Source organism: Vicia villosa, linkage group LG5, assembly GCF_029867415.1.
Source record: "Vicia villosa cultivar HV-30 ecotype Madison, WI linkage group LG5, Vvil1.0, whole genome shotgun sequence".
Lineage (NCBI taxonomy): Eukaryota > Viridiplantae > Streptophyta > Magnoliopsida > Fabales > Fabaceae > Vicia > Vicia villosa.
The window spans coordinates 154,944,761-154,959,256 of record NC_081184.1 but is presented as its reverse complement, the minus strand read 5'-3'; the positions used below and the strand labels follow the sequence as shown (position 1 = coordinate 154,959,256).

The following is a 14,496-nucleotide window of genomic DNA, read 5'->3' as shown; positions in this document are numbered from 1 at the left end:
AAAGATTGAAGAAAACATGTTATCACCACCAATGATATTGATTTAGTCCAATTCCTCCCTCAACATTGGAGTACTTTAAAAAGATCACCTTTGCCCCTAAATCTATGGCCAGATGGAGAGTTATATCGACGAAACATTTCGGCTACAATACAAACATTTAATGTGCATGTTTCCAAGGCTAACTACTCCCACTCACTGTATCTCCAAAATAGGGATCTGCTCAACAGCCTTCGGACAACCTACGAAGATGGTCAAGAAGTCCAGCCTCAGTATTCCTCCATAATCTCGCTCTATAAATGATAGCAAAGACTTGGGGACAACTGTTTCGAATTGCCCCAATTCAGGGTCTTTTCCAAATGGAATACGAACAGGTAGACCCTTACCATAAAGTCACACATAGGAACCGGTTTGCTTGCCCATCACTAGTCGTCAGATCCGATCAAACGGTTCCCATCACCTTGCATTGAATCAAGTGGAAACGAATTTAACTGTCTATTGTATTTAACCTTTGTCACGCACCATAACAAGTATGATTATTCATTTTCACACTTGCATAGTTGCACCTCTCTCAAATAAAGACTTGAGTGTTAGAATATTAAGTTTGCAGGTATACCCCCTCTCCACTACATTAAAAACTCGTGTCACTACACCTAAAGAACTCTCTAGTGATCTTCTGTTCCACAACAGAATAACTTTCTTTCACGATTTGGTTACTTGGATTGAATTTTAGGATGCGCGAAATTCCTCAAAGGAAAAAACTGCTACATGCCTAATGGTTCACCACATAAAACATGCACACAATTATCACTCAGGGAGTTCAATGTAATATTTAATTTTTGAATTAATGGTTTTTTCTAATATAATTTATATGCGACTTTATCATAGGTACACGCAATTTACTCACAGCAATGGTGTAGAAAATGTTAATAAAGATATTGCCTATGATGTATTTTGTTCGCTTAGATCATAAAATATGAATAAGATATTTTAGATTGCAAAATAAATTTTCTTATTAATTTAAGAAAAAATTAGGGAAAGAAAAATATTTCATACAAATTCTTTAAATTCTAAAATTGCTCATAAGAACCATAGAAGAAACTACATGGTAGGATATTATAGTATGAGAAATGCTAGCAACACTCTCTTTTTAACACTCTCTCTAACACTCACTTTCCTATTGATTAAAACATGTGTGGGTCCCTCACTTTGAAAATGAATCCCTCATAAAGTGGTAGGACCCACGCATGTTTTAACCAATAGGAAAGTGAATGTTAGAGAGAGTGTTGAAAAGAGAGTGTTGCTAGCACTCCTCTTATAGTATATATACCATTCTAAAATTGAAACTATAGAGGCTGCACATCACCACTGGATTTATCAGCAATTACTGAATGCAGCAATTTATCTCCTACTATCCTCCTCATTTTCTTTATCCATATCTCTCTTGTAATCTTTTTCTCCTAATCCCAAACATAATTAACTTCTAATTAACAACAAAAATAATTAAAAACCTTAAACCAGAGAAATTATAAAAGTATTGTTTACTTACTTGGTAAACACGGTAGCTTTTGAGTAACAAACACATTTGTGACGGTTTCAAATACTTTGAAACTTTTGCCACAAGATTAGGAAATGACACATATTCTGATCGAGGCCTTAACGTCCCAAATATTTCTGGATCTGTTCCAACAAAATCAATAAATTATAATAATTTGTAATAACATGTGAAAGTAGATTGAACTTTGAAGTGAAAAAATTCACTTACCCTTGATATTCTTATAGTTGAAACTTAGGATATAATCTGGATGAATGTATGAATTCATAAAAGCAGTCCATATAATATGTTTTCTTGGTGCTAAAGTATCATCAACTCCTGTGTCATATTCATTACAGCTAGGTTGGCTTTGTTTTGAATCAGCGGCAACGCGTTCGAATTTCCCTACAATCACCCTACATAGCAACACATGCCTCAAACCATTCTCATCTGCCACCGTAGACATTGCACTATCAATCGAAAAATTGGCAGAAAATAATGAAATACCAATCCCATGATGAGAATCATCATCATTATGATCATGAATGTTTATGTTGCATCGTGTGAATCCGAAAGATAGAATATCTATGAGTTGATCTAATGAGCCGCCATACCATGCACCTCGAACTTTGGCATCACCTTCATTTTTAATTGAGACTGCTTTTGAGAAAATATGAAAGGATTGTAAACGAGCTTGTCTTGTTGAGTTAGAGGAAACGTTGTTTTTGTGAATGGATGTGATGTTTGTAACATGTTGCATAAATCCCATACCCTTTAGGAAACCTTTCTTAACAAATTCATATTCTTCACTCTCGTTTTCTAATGTTTTCATTAGTCCATTGCAAGTTAATTTCTCATATGGATGCATTTTTTGACCTATGAATGCCTCATACAACCTCAATTACGTGATTAGTTATATGTATATTATATAGTTCATATTTGCATTCATTGAAAGGAAGGGTTTAAAGTTTGAATATTTATGGAGTTTAGTTTGGGTTTGGGCTTTGGAAATAAGTCTTGGGGCACAAGACAAGACGAAGTTGTTGACTATAACAGGATATTAATTGACGGTTTTAATTGTGTGCGCATGTGATTGTGCTGAAGATACGTCATACCATGTGCATTTTGCATTTTGCTTTCTTAGGGTTCAAGTTAAGACATGGTAAATTAGTGATTGCTTTCATTTTTGCACCTTAGTGCAAATTGTGCGAAGCTTTTTAAGTAAAAATAATAATTATATTAGTTTTCTCCGAACAGAAAATATTCAATTTACAAAAAAAATAAAATTATATATATATATATATATATATATATATATATATATATATATATATATATATACTAAAATTTATCAGTGAAATAAAAAAATATCAACTGTATTTAAAAATGAAATAAAAAATACATCACACTGATAAATATAATAATATCTAATTCAAACAGTTTTAAAAAAACAAGTTCCAATAATATTTAGCATTTGTCCTGTTTTTATTAAAAATATACAAAATTGTGTTTGAACTTTATTTGTTAAAATTTTACTAAAATCAGGATGTATATGGCCTCGTTTAGTAATATTATTTAAAACTTGTAATCTAGTAGTAAACATTACTGTCTAACCCTTAAAGAATAAAAATTATTTAAAACTTGTAATCTAGTAGTAAACATTACTGTCTAACCCTTAAAGAATAAAAATTATTTAAAACTTGTAATCTAGTAGTAAACATTACTGTCTAACCCTTAAAGAATAAAAATCGATTGTTTTAGTCCTAAAGGAAAGTAACATCTATATATCAACACCACTTGGTTTAATCTTTTTTCTTTGAAAGAGTGACTTTAGAGAGGCCATACATCTTCTCCACTCGGTGGTTTTAATCTCTTTTTTCTTTAAAATGGTGATTTAATCTCAGATTTTAAACATAAAAAATGGAACATTCCGAGTTTCTCCCACGGAAAAGTATATAAAGAGAGCAATATATACTGCGGCCAAATATCTACACTACTTGGTGTGGTGATTTTAATCTCTTTTTTCTTTGAAAAAGGTGATTTTAATTTCAAGGATTTCAAGCATATAAAATCAAATTTTACGACTGATGCCAAAAAGGCAAAATTGTTAACACTTGTTCTTATTCTTATACTGTTATACTGCAAACACCAATCTGCACCTAATTCAGCTTATTCTGTTAAGGGCGGTGATAAATATACACTTATTTTTTTACACCTCTGGAACATGTTAATCCCATAAATAGTGTACATCAAACATTTTCTCTTCCTATTAAACCCACGTTCTCTTACTCAAATTATAAACATGTCACCAATGATAAGTGATAACTTGGGTGATTAGCATGTCCGAGCTGTTAAAAACTTTTAAACAATTTTGTAGGTTGTACTTCTATCAAAAAAATTGGCATTAATAATCCCACTTAGCTCGTTCTTACATTAAAAACTAACAACAATCAATGAAACATCAAAATTCCACAAACTAGACCTTGCCTTGGAAAGGCATGTGTATCATGCATCCAGCCAATGCATGACACAAACACTGCCACTTTTGAACTGTTAGCTAATAAATACAAAATGTTCTAGCCCTACTACAAAATATTAGCTGCAATAAAAGCACTTTCAGAAAGAAAAACAAAACATTCTCCCTCCAAGACCATCGAGGGCAATAAATATAGCTTCCTCTTCAAATGCACACCAGCACAAGCTGCAAACGCCCTCCCTTACACCAGAAATGGGAAGTAAATGATGTCATAATTCAACTACACTATTCTTCCTGACCTTCATCCTTGACAAGCTTGATCATGTCGTCGATCCGGAGAATAGTAATAGCAGCTTCAGTTGCAAACTGATAAATGGCAGTGAACAATTTTGCTCAGACAAATAGTATAGAAAAGCTGTGTTGAGGTCAGAAACTTATCATTTATAACTAAATACGCACCTGAATAATTTTAACTTTGCTCATTGCAGGCTCGATGACTCCAGCTTCCAAGTTGTTTCTAATCTTTCCTTCTGAAAGATCCAAACCCATGCTGGAAAGAGAACAAAAAATATATATATTTTAAGATGTAGAAAAGTATGTCAATGCTGAAACTAGTGTAGCTATTGTGAGCTCATACAACAAAAGTTAGAACAAAAGAATATTATTCTAATCAAACCCCAGAGACATTAAGTAGCATATGCAAAAACTTGTTCAACTTGTCTAATCCGATAAGCAAATTGGCATGTTTTCATATCTCAGATGCATCTCTAAAGCATAAAATTCCCAACAAAAAAAAGGGAGGCCGTACTGTTAAATCCAATCAGTAGCTTCATGCCGTGATTGTGGAATTCATGCCTACTAAATACCAATATCCATAGATAGCTGGAAAACAAATATTTGAACATCTTCAAAATAACCACAGCCCTAGCTATATGTAGAGTTCTGCATGGTTCACCGAATCATAAGAACAAACCGCTTTCTGGTTCAGGTTTATAAACTAGACCATTTTATGCAATAACCGATTCGGTAATATAATGGTTCAAAACCAGTTTGGATCTGGTTAAAAGCTTTGTTTTAGTTTGAAAACAATTTTGAAGCTAATTTTTTATAGTTGTTTCTACATCACACAAGTCAAATTGGACTGTAGAGTTAAAGACGAGAATGCAAGCGTACTAGCAAATGTCAGAAGAATAAAATAAAGGAAAAATACAGTTACTATATAAGAGTAGCCAACCTTGATAAATGCTTCTTATCCGCTCTAGTTTGTGCAGTATGGTGGTAGGCCCGTAACTTTGCAACCAGATCTGTGGCATCCTTAGCAGCATTGACAGCAAGCACCTGTGCCAAAAAAGAGTTGCCAATAGATACAATTTTAAGGGTTAACATAGTATGAAACCAGAGTTTAACTTTCAAAGAGCCACTTGACACACGAGAAGAAGTGGGTTAAATAACATCCCAAAAAGTAACTATTTTGTATACCATACTAACCCCACATGAAAGCCAGTTAAACTAAAAACGTGAAAAAATTTACCGAATCAATTAATTTGTGCAGAAACTAAGTTATACACTGATGCTAAATTCTTGGACAGGGTGGAAAGCCAAACTTCACACCAATAGTTTAAACCAAATACAACTTTATTTGCCTCTTACCTTTGGAATGATCAACAGAGACTCAGCAAACTCTGCTATAGCCAACTGCTCCCGTGATCCTAAAGTTGTAGCAAGGTATTCCAAATAAACTGACAATGCTGATTCAACAGCACCTCCACCAGCAACCACCTGAATTTATATTTTGGAAAAACCAAGCATAAGAATGCGTATAAAACAGGAAGTAAAATAATATAGTACCAATGAACTGCAGGTCCGCATAAACATGAAAAAAAATCAATTTAATCAATGAGGATGTCAAAGGGTAACAATTTAACCATCAAAAGTCTAATCACGAATTAATTCAAAACACAATTGTTGCTTAGATTGTGTACACTATACAAACCTGTTTGGATTTGCTTATTTGTCGTGTTTATCAACTGGCACAGGTTGTGACACTGTTTGGAAGACGTTATAAAAACAGCTTATGAAATTTTTCATAAACTTTTTCGAACTTATTTTTGTTAGTTCTTCAAGATAGCTTATGAAAACAACTTATAACATTATAAAAAAAATTAAATTTATTTTATTTTTTGTTACAAAAATAGCTTCTGCAAGCTTTATTCATAAGCACTTACTTTAAAAAATGCTTGTGATTTAAGCTTGCAAATAAGTTGCTTATCCAAATACACCCTTATTCTAATGTATGCTCCTTTAGATTATCAACCTAAAGACCTAATTCTTGCTTCAAAACCCCTCATTAATTATAGGTTTCATTTTCCCTTACAACAAAACTTTAAGACCCAAGTTGCCCTTTCAAGGCATCTGATCACCCACCAACAAAGCCTTCATTTAATATATTCCACCTGTACGAAATGTTCAGTTTTGGACAACTTAATAATTCCCAAATAGGATGTATAATTAGAGAATGCAAGCTTACTGTATTTGACTCTAGCGTTCTCTTGACAATTGATAGTGCATCATGCAGAGCTCTATCCATCTCATCAAGCATATAGTCATTTGCACCTCTGAGAACCAAAGAGACCTAAAGAGGAAAATACAGTCAGGAGATATTGTATATCATACAACCAGATAACAAAATCATGATTTCATAACCATATCATCACTCAATAATGCTAAAAATTCCACATTTTATTGGGATTTCTATTTACTTATCAATAGGAAATTTAATAATTGAAATTCTGACCCTGGACCCCACAGGGTGGGAGCTTTATAGCATCGACTTGCCCTCTTTATTTTAAGTTAGGTAACTTCATTCATAAATGAACAACTGCATTAACATTAATTTATGTCCTGTAAATTTTATACAAAATAGTTACCATTACAATGAGGAAAATAAACCAAATGGGCAAACGGCTAATCCACTCCTTAATAGATGAAGGCCTATCCCATCAGGTAATGTTGTAGAAATTAGAAATTGTATATTCTTTTTAGTTAATAAAAAAATTGTTTCTAGCTTTTAAAAATAGTAATTTTCCTGCATTGATGCCAGTATTTACATGCATACCCAAAACAAAGTAAAAAAACAAAAAATCAACTATGTTACAGTAAGATCTTTGAGTAGTCTGCTACCATATGCAAAATGATTGGGCAATTTGACACTATTGATTTTTATATTGCCATTTTATTTTTTGTTGCTCTTTTGGTTATGGAAGATTCTTGCTCCTCAATATTTTTTGTACTTCATATGTTTTAATGAATTTATACTTTTAAACAAAATATCAACGGAATACCCAGTTTCCTAACAACTTACTGCACCAGAAGTTTTGGTCCCTTTAATCATGATTACAGCATCATCAGAAATACGCTCCTCAACAACCTCATCGGCAGTTCCAAGAAATGACGGTTCAAAAGTTTCCTCCCCTTCCATATCAGCAAATGTTGAGACCTGCATTAATCAATCATAATAAAAATGAAGTCTGATAAGCAATAGAGTAGAATAGTATGTAAACACTTATTTTAAAAGTATGCTAAGCAAATGACAGCACTTCAATGACAAAGTTATAATCAAATCTTATATACAGATGATTTTAATATTAAAAAACAGTATTTTTTTGAAGTTTGAACTTTTAATTGGATTATTGGAAATGATGTGTAAGTATAAAAGTAATGATTGAACTTTTAACCAAATTCCTACTTGTCAAAAGTACGGTTCTTGTACCTTTTCTTAAAAAGTTCTTGTACGTTTCATTCTTTAACTATTGATCAATCAATGCCTAAGGGTGCTTAATTGGAATGGTATTAAAAGCCATTCAATGATCAAAAATATCAGTGTCAAAATACAGTGTAAAATGAAAATAACTCCTTTTGCAATGTAGCGAATATATAAAATAGGATGTCAGCAAAAAACACAATCTTGTTTAAAGGTTTTTTCAATAATTCTTTAACTATTGATCAAGCAATGCCTAAGGGTGCTTAAATGGAATGGTATTAAAAGCCTTCAATGACCAAAATTATCAAGTCAAAACAGTGTAAAACGAAAAAATAATCTCTTTTGCTAATTAGATCTGGAAAGACAGAATGAATCTTGTGTGAGTTTTCCGAATTCTTGTTAGACATCAAAAGCTTCAAACAGACTTATCATTTAAAAAATGGTGCATGTAATGGAAACAAATACATGTTCTTTATTCCTATTCTTAATCCATATAAACATCAACAATCTTTTCTTCAACTGCAGAACAAAATGGGAGGTACAAAATAAGAAATGGTGCATTTTCAAAAATCTACAGTCATAGATATTCTGATTAACTGCCAACTTGCTAGTTTATCACACAGTTTTAATAAATAAATTTAAGCTAAACGAAGGCTTACCATTGTTGCTCCAGTTGCTTTGGCAACATGTCGCATATCCTCTTTCCGCACACGTCTCACAGCAATTGCCCCAGCCTCAACAAAGTACTGAAACCAGGATTAAATTGTAAGGCAGACATGCTTAGTTAATCCCGTGAGCCTTTTAGCAAATCATCAGGAATAGAACATATAATATAAAAATTGAAGGGTAACCCATCAATATGACCCATGACAACTATTAATGCATGAAGAAGAAAATCATAGGCAACACGCTTAATGGATCCATAGATCTCACAAGTATGGTGTGAATAACATTGAGGTTCCTCTCATCAGAGTTGGTTAATAACTTAACCCTATTCATATTTTGTGATTTTTTGCTTATGCTTTTGCTTTATGATTCTTTTGGGCCTGTGGATCTGTAATTGTGTTCAGTGACATATGGAGGATATAGAATATTGAGAACCTTATGACTCTCAAACTCTTTTTTTTTGCAATAAAAACACTATATTTGTAATTTGTCTTGTGCATCCCAGAGGTAGAAGAACTAGTTTTATGATAAGGAATTAAGATGGTTAATAACTTTCAGATATCAAGATGACGATACTAAAAGAAAGACATAATTTCTTTGAAATTGTACATAAAATTGTGTGATTAAATGATTAAATCCTCTTTTTCAAAGAGAAAAAGGGTTAGAATAAGTACCAGAATGTAAAAAAGCAGCATACCTTAAGTGCCATGTCATCAATTCCTTTGGTAGTCAGAACAACATTGGCGCCAGCTTTCAGTAGTTTTTCAATCCGTTCCTTAGTCATATCAGCCTCTCTGAAATAGGAAAAAGTGATCAACTGTTGAAACATATTACATACATGTTACTTTATCTTGAAAAACGATAAGGGTGGAGAATGGTCCCAAACCAAGTCCAAAATCTTCCACAATGAAACTGAACACAAGATGGCATCACACAATTACACTAATATTTTTTGAAAAAGAATTAAACACTTATGCCATTAATTATAATAGATTTGGATTATCGCCGTGCGTTATCAACTATTCCAGACCAATACTGCTTATACTTCTTTTACACAGCTTATATTCAATAAGATAACAAATTTATTCTCATTATAACGAAGGGAAGTTAGTGGATCTAGGAAGGTATTATAATTTTGTAGGAAACTATACAAACAGTACCTTTGGCGAATTTTCTCAAGTTCCCTGGGATCAGAAACTAATACTTGAACACCCAGTTGCATTTTTGTCTTTTGAAGATTGAAATCAAGACAAGCAATTTTTGCAGGGGAAACCCTGAGAGGCATTCCTTGGGCAGCACGGCCAGTATTAAGAGCATATCCATTCATCAAAAAGCTCTCTCTAGCACTTTTACCGTGTGCCTTCAATATATTGATTCCCTGGAGCCCGAATCATATGAAACAGAATTAAATTCATACAAAGCCTATGATTGTTAAACCTCGAGATAAATATATCAGACAAAATCTACTACCAACCTTGATTGGGTATCTAATTTCACCACGAGCATTGGTCATCTTTACAGCTTGCACTGCATCCACAACCTGCGTAAATTGCAAACAAATGTAAATTTCACAACTGAGTATAATACAGACTGCCTACAACTGCAGCTAGAAAAATAAATCAAAAACAGTAGTTAGCATCCTGTTGAGAAACACTCAATACATTCAGAACAACAAGCCTAAACAGTGAGAATCAAAACTATTTCTGAGAATTACATGGGCCATGACCACAAAAGTTAAACTGTTTAATCAGTAAGCTCCTAGAATAAAATATAAAGCTAACAACCCTTTATCCACCAAAATGTTTCAATCAAGCAATGACATTATCTTGATGACATTCAATCTAGAATTTGAACTACCAATTGTCAATGAAACTTCTAGAATCAAGAATAAAGCAATTGTTCCACAATTTCACGTGACACCAATCATACTGTGTTAGGAGACCGGAGAACGCTCAAGGAACATTGACATCATTGGGATATATTTCTGAAATTTCTAGAGTCAAGAATAAAGCATATGTTCCACAGTTTCATATGACACCATTCATATTGTGTTGGGACACTAGAGGATGCCCGAGGAGTAAGAGAAGTGAGAGCAGTTACTTATTTAGTTAGTTAAAGGGTGATAGTGTTTGTTAAATAGATTAGGGGAATTAGGTCCAAGCCAATTCTAAGATGGTATCAGAGCCTACTCATTAAGGGCCGCCCACCATTTATAGCTAGCAACAAGCCCAATAGTGTTTGGCATGAGGGATGTATTGAGAAACATTATTTTGGGGAGACTTTTGGAGAGACAACTCTACTGCTCTAAATCAATCATTCTATAAAATTATTATTTTGTTATTATTTTTTCTACTCAGAAAGTTGCTGATTGAAACAAATCACCATTTACACATTCAACTCATAACAACACAGTAGAACCGTGATAATACCAATGAAATATTTTTGAACTCCCTGCCTCTCAAGCAGAAAGTGGAAAGCCTGAGAAAACTACATCATTATTATAATTGAGATGAGGAAAAGTATATGCTATAGATAGCTCATTCAATATGAAGTTTCACCTAATATTTGCAGAGACGAGCCAGAATGATGTATAAAAGCATTAGAAGTGAACAAACTAGTATTTGTAAAATATTGTTCATTTACATCAATTTAAACTTTTAAAGTTATTTGCAGAGACGAGCCAGAATGATGTATAAAAGCATTAGAAGTGAACAAACTAGTATTTGTAAAATATGGTTCATTTACATCAATTTAAACTTTTAAAGTTATGTAAACGCCCAATATTCAATTTAAAGTCAAGACAAATACAAACTTACCAAATTTGCAAAGAAGTCACTGTCACCAGCTATCAGCTTTGAGGACATGCTGGTCTTGGCACAGTTAACTAGTGAATCTTTTCCTAGCTTTTCAACCTACAAGTGAATAGAACAATCTGACTAAGCAACACATAAAAAATATACAACAGTTTCTAAATGCACTAATTTTTCAGACAAAGGTCTTAAAACAAGAACAACTAAACCATTGAATGTTTCTTGGGAAAAAGGAGAGGGACCGGTGGCAAAGAGATGCAAGCTTTCATAAACCTTAACTATTCATATCACATCAAAAACTCCTTTTTCATTAAATTTGGTGATTTAAACATGAAATCGGGAAATGGTAAACATATCAAAACAGTGCTACAAAATTCTTGGCAACAACGAAGATTAATAAAAAAAAGAAATAGACTCAGAATGTGTGGAAATACAACATACAGTAGCTCTAGATAGCAATGACAATGATCCCATAAAACACAACATGGAAATAATAGTTAAGTAACATATCTGGCTTTCAAATATGGTAGCAGTAACATCTATGGATCATCTACGAAGAGTTACCTTGACAGCCAGCTTTTCATCAATGTATTTACACGCCTCTCGCATAGCAAGCTATCCAGAGTAATCAACACAGAAAGAGGTTATAAAATAATCTGGTAGAAAATCCCAATTCATGCACCAGAATATTGTAAAATAAAATGTAACCATAAAGTCAGGCAATAGATACATTAAATTAAATAGAAAAAAAAACTTACTCTATAACCGCTGATAATTGAGGTTGGATGAATCTTATTCCTAACAAGATCATTTGCTCTCTACAAAAAAAATGACAAATTATATATGAGATTTAATAAATGGATATATAAAGTGGTAAATAAAGAGAGAGGAAAGGAAACATACTTTAAGAAGCTCTGCGGCTACAATGACGACGGAAGTAGTACCATCTCCAACTTCTCTATCCTGAAGTTCAGCAAGCTCAACCAAAACCTAAAAAAGAAAAAAACAGAAACTGAATGAATAAATCAATAAATCAACAGATTAATCACTATCGCAATGAAGTATTGAAATTAGGTTAACCTTAGCAGCAGGATGTTCAACTTCTAGCATCTTGAGTATGGTAGCACCGTCGTTAGTGATAGTAACATCACCGATGTCATCAACAAGCATCTGAAACGAGTAAACAGAAACGAAGTGAAAAATGAACGGAAATGAATGTGAAGAAGATGAGAATCACGGATCTTATACCTTGTCGAGACCGACGGGACCTAATGAGGTTTTGACGATGTTTGCAATGGCTTGGCATGCTACAACTGGATTCGTTCGTTCACGGAGAAAGAGTGTTAGAAAAACGGTTGTTATCGGAGAAGGAGAATGTGTGAGAGAGAAAGAGAGAGATGTTACCGTTTTGGGTGCGAACGTCTTGGCCGGATTGTCGTTCGCCGGAGATGTCAGGGGTTTGATTAACAAGCGCCATTGCGAGAAGTGTTTGTGTGTGTCTAGGGCTTTCCACTGATTCACTCTGCTAGTATACTCTCTACAAATTAAGGGTTTTGTTTTTCACTTGACCTACCTTACTACTTCTTTTCTTTATTTTTTTTATTTCTATGCTTCTTTCTCTTTTCATTTCTATTACATTTCATTGGTAAAATGAATTTCAAATATAATATTTGAGAAAATATTTTTGTAATAGAAAATAAATTATAATCGATTCTTAAAGAAAATGATTCAGTATTTAGTAGTGTTTAACTTAAAATTCGATAAAAAAATTTGAAATAAATAGTCTCTCAATTTCTTTATTTATATACGAAATTTATTTTACTCGTTGTTAGGTTGAGTTAGACAAATAACTCAACAAAACTGATTCAACACGAAAGATTAAATTTGTATTAGATTTTTTTCTAAATGTTCTATTAGATGAATCTGAAAATTTTAAAATATTTGAATCTTGAATGTAAAATAATGTTTGTTTTAAGAATTTTTGTAGGAGTAAAATTAAAGTGGAATTGATTCTTTAGAAAAATGTGTATAAAAAAAACATAAAAGTAGATTAAGGTAATTATTCGTTTTGTGAGCCAATGATAGAAATTATTTTAGAGGATTTGAAAAAGCACATCCGTGAGGAAGCAAGGTGACTTACCTTGTGAATTATAATGGTTTAGTTATCCACTTGGATGAGACGACAAAGATTTCACCTTAAAAAAATCTTGCTCGCAAAGCGATCACACATTTCACCTAGTGAAATGTCACTTGTGAGACTATATAAATAGGTGAAGCAGTTCAGAAGAAAGAAATATCATATATCTTATCAACAATGGAATTGCAAAGAATAAGAAAAATGAGATGGTTCTTATCAAAGTGGGGTTCATTTACTTTGGAGAGTCAAGTCATTTAATGTTGTTCCATTTTCTTTTAATCTTTCTGGAAAGTTATAATGAGTATGAGTAGATAGTTTTTTGGTATGATAGAATCAGTTGCAATTAGTTGTAATTATATTGAAAAAAATATTAATCTTGTGATTATATAAAATCTTAATGTCAATACATATATGTTGTTGTTATCATTCTTAATGTGTTTTCAACGAAAACCTTTAAATATGATTTTTTTTAATCTAGAAAATAATTTTTCTTTATTGTCAATTCATGATTGCACCATTGGATACTCATTAACATTTCGTCAAAAAATCCTAAGGTGTCTCAAAAGGACCATTTATTGGGATCTCCACCTTGAACTTACCTATGTCTCCCCGTATCACTTCATTTATAATGTGACATGAGATCTACCGCCATGAGCTTGTGACATGAGATATACCGCCATATCACTTCATTTATATTGTGACATGAGATCTACCTATGTCTCCCAGTATGACATTGACTGGGGATCTGAACCTAGTGACATGAGATCTACCGCCATGAGCTTGTGTCTTCTTAGCAAAACTATTATCTCCTAGTGGGCCAAGAAGTGGTCTATCACGTCTCGCTAGCACTAAAGCAGAGTATATGAGCTTGACTTTGAACTCTTATGGAAACAATTTATTCTTCCATAATTCAACATTTCCTACTCACCTCTAAATATTCATTGTGATAACATGAGAATAATTACATTTACGCATATCCATATTCTCAATGCTCGCACTTCATGTATGGAACTAAAGTTGTTCTTTGTCAAAGAAAAGGTTCTCAACAAGCAACTCTAGGTTCTCCACATCCCTAATCATCATCAGTGTGTTGATATCATGACTTATGCACTCCCT

General features: G+C 32.9%; 2 protein-coding genes across 2 annotated transcripts; both read right to left on the bottom strand.

The window, feature by feature from the left end:
* Positions 1 to 1,301: 1,301 nt before the first annotated feature.
* Positions 1,302 to 2,567, bottom strand: LOC131607860 (probable inactive poly [ADP-ribose] polymerase SRO2). Its single transcript, XM_058879815.1, has 3 exons — positions 1,763 to 2,567; positions 1,547 to 1,677; positions 1,302 to 1,457 (listed from the first exon to the last, which is right to left on the bottom strand). The coding sequence occupies exons 1-3, from the start codon at positions 2,397 to 2,399 to the stop codon at positions 1,344 to 1,346; spliced, it is 882 nt and encodes a 293-aa protein (XP_058735798.1). The 5' UTR covers positions 2,400 to 2,567; the 3' UTR covers positions 1,302 to 1,343.
* A 1,348-nt stretch (positions 2,568 to 3,915) lies between these two features.
* LOC131603340 (T-complex protein 1 subunit alpha) lies at positions 3,916 to 12,809 on the bottom strand. Its single transcript, XM_058875633.1, has 17 exons — positions 12,648 to 12,809; positions 12,492 to 12,556; positions 12,324 to 12,413; positions 12,147 to 12,233; positions 12,002 to 12,061; positions 11,808 to 11,858; positions 11,250 to 11,345; positions 9,908 to 9,973; positions 9,594 to 9,811; positions 9,131 to 9,227; positions 8,427 to 8,513; positions 7,369 to 7,503; positions 6,535 to 6,639; positions 5,658 to 5,786; positions 5,242 to 5,345; positions 4,467 to 4,557; positions 3,916 to 4,373 (listed from the first exon to the last, which is right to left on the bottom strand). Exons 1-17 carry the CDS (start codon positions 12,718 to 12,720, stop codon positions 4,293 to 4,295), a joined length of 1,635 nt encoding a protein of 544 aa, XP_058731616.1. The 5' UTR covers positions 12,721 to 12,809; the 3' UTR covers positions 3,916 to 4,292.
* Between the last annotated feature and the right edge of the window lie 1,687 nt (positions 12,810 to 14,496).

Bases quoted from the DNA above. Each gene is read 5' to 3' on its own strand.
- LOC131603340 (XM_058875633.1), bottom strand. From the start codon at position 12,720: ATGGCGCTTGTTAATCAAACCCCTGACATCTCCGGCGAACGACAATCC. The intron at 12,414-12,491 runs GTATAAGATCCG...TACTCGTTTCAG, and splicing joins GTCCCGTCGGTCTCGACAAG to ATGCTTGTTGATGACATCGG. The intron at 5,787-6,534 runs GTAAGCTTGCAT...ATATAAATTCAG, and splicing joins GAACGCTAGAGTCAAATACA to GTGGTTGCTGGTGGAGGTGC.
- LOC131607860 (XM_058879815.1), bottom strand. From the start codon at position 2,399: ATGCATCCATATGAGAAATTAACTTGCAATGGACTAATGAAAACATTA. The intron at 1,678-1,762 runs GTAAGTGAATTT...TTGTTGGAACAG, and splicing joins CAACTATAAGAATATCAAGG to ATCCAGAAATATTTGGGACG. The intron at 1,458-1,546 runs GTAAGTAAACAA...GTTTGGGATTAG, and splicing joins AAAGCTACCGTGTTTACCAA to GAGAAAAAGATTACAAGAGA.